At 44.7% G+C, this 1,607-nt stretch overlaps 1 protein-coding gene across 1 annotated transcript; it reads left to right on the top strand.

Annotated features, from left to right (window-relative positions):
* The first annotated feature begins 372 nt into the window (after positions 1-372).
* On the top strand, positions 373-1,393 carry LOC132192149 (zinc finger protein 8). The gene has a single exon (XM_059607396.1). It carries the CDS (start codon positions 573-575, stop codon positions 1,341-1,343), a length of 771 nt encoding a protein of 256 aa, XP_059463379.1. The 5' UTR covers positions 373-572; the 3' UTR covers positions 1,344-1,393.
* Positions 1,394-1,607: the final 214 nt, after the last annotated feature.

Here is a 1,607-nt window from a genome sequence, read left to right on the forward strand (position 1 = left end):
AAAGGTGAGATAAAGACGTAAGTAGCATTACTCTTTTAAGATACGATGAAACACAAAATTCTCCTAATATATTGGAGTGGGAAGACATATTTTACATGCTACATCCAACTTCACAAGATGAGATTAAACGTCACACGTAATTTAATAAGAGAATTCCCATGTTTTTTGGCATGACAAAGCTATAAATTAAGTTATAAGAGACACATCGATCTCTCTCATTATTACTGATATAATTGATAGTAATTAATTAAGTAGTCACTCATAGTGACATATACGGGGCCGTGGATGTAATATTATGGAAATTAAGGCGCAATTGTGTAAATTGCGCACAGAATTTTCCATGTCAAACCAAAAAATAAGTGCAAGGAGGCAAAGGGTGGTACTTTGAGAAGGCAAAGCCACTCTCAAACTTGAGGCCTTGTCAGGCTTCACTCTCAGATGGTTCAGCCCCCCAATTGCCTTAAAATCAAACCCCCTCCCCCTCCCTTTATAGGACCCACAAACACACATCCTCTGACTCTCTCCCATTCTCCTCCCAACTCTTCCTCCTCTCTCTTCCTCTTTGTGCCGCCATGACTTCTTCCATGGACAAGGCTGAGAGGGAGACCCATGACTTCATGAACGTCGAGTCTTTCTCTCAGCTACCCTTCATCCGCCCCGCACCGGTTAAAGAAAAGGGCATTAGGCTTTTCGGCATAGAATTCGGAGGTGACAACCACGGCGCGGCTGCGGCTGTGGCGGCGGCGGATGAGTCGGAGTCTGCGGATACCAACGCGTGCGAGGATATTGCAAAGGAAAGCAACGAGAACGGGGAGAGTAACAGGAGATTTGAGTGCCATTACTGCTGTCGAAACTTCCCCACCTCTCAAGCCTTAGGCGGTCATCAAAACGCACACAAAAGGGAACGCCAGCATGCAAAACGGGCGCACCTGCAGTCGGCCATGGTGCATAGTAGCCTCTCTGATGCACACGTGTACGGGCTTATGAATTACCGGCTCGGCTCGGCTCCGCTGCCGGCTATGAGTTATCCATCGTGGAACACTAGTAGTGCTTCTAACGGCGCCATTGCTGGTCATGGTAGGTATTATGGAAGCCAGAGCTCGTTTTCTCAGCCTGCGCCTATAAACGGGAGTCCTTTGGCCTTGTGGCGAATCCCTGCCGTCCAAAGTAACAACGCTAGTACTTTTGATAGGGACCGTTCGGTGCACCCGTTGCCGTTGTTTTCCGGCGATGAGTTGAAGCCTGGCTCGCTGCAGGTTGGTGGGTCCACTCCTCAAAGCAGGTATGTTTACGAACAGAAGACGAGCGTGCAAGATCATGTGAGTTTGGATCTTCATCTGTAGTTGTAATTCGACAACATCGTAATCAAAGAAGAATTTGAGATTTGAGATTAGATCGGGTTGTCAATCTTTTAGCCAATTCTGAGGACACCCATTACTGTTTTCTATTAATTATTAACATGGGTCGTAATTTTAGTTTCAGTTAATTAATTAATATGTACATGAAATTAAATTAATTATTTTTATGTCTTTTGAATGTGATACACGCACCATGTTCTTCTTCACCCTTAATTTTCGATTTTTTAGGTTAGAATTTGATAACACTTT

Source organism: Corylus avellana, chromosome ca9 (assembly GCF_901000735.1).
Source record: "Corylus avellana chromosome ca9, CavTom2PMs-1.0".
In the NCBI taxonomy this organism is placed as follows: Eukaryota; Viridiplantae; Streptophyta; class Magnoliopsida; order Fagales; family Betulaceae; genus Corylus; species Corylus avellana.

Bases quoted from the DNA above. Each gene is read 5' to 3' on its own strand.
- LOC132192149 (XM_059607396.1), top strand. From the start codon at position 573: ATGACTTCTTCCATGGACAAGGCTGAGAGGGAGACCCATGACTTCATG.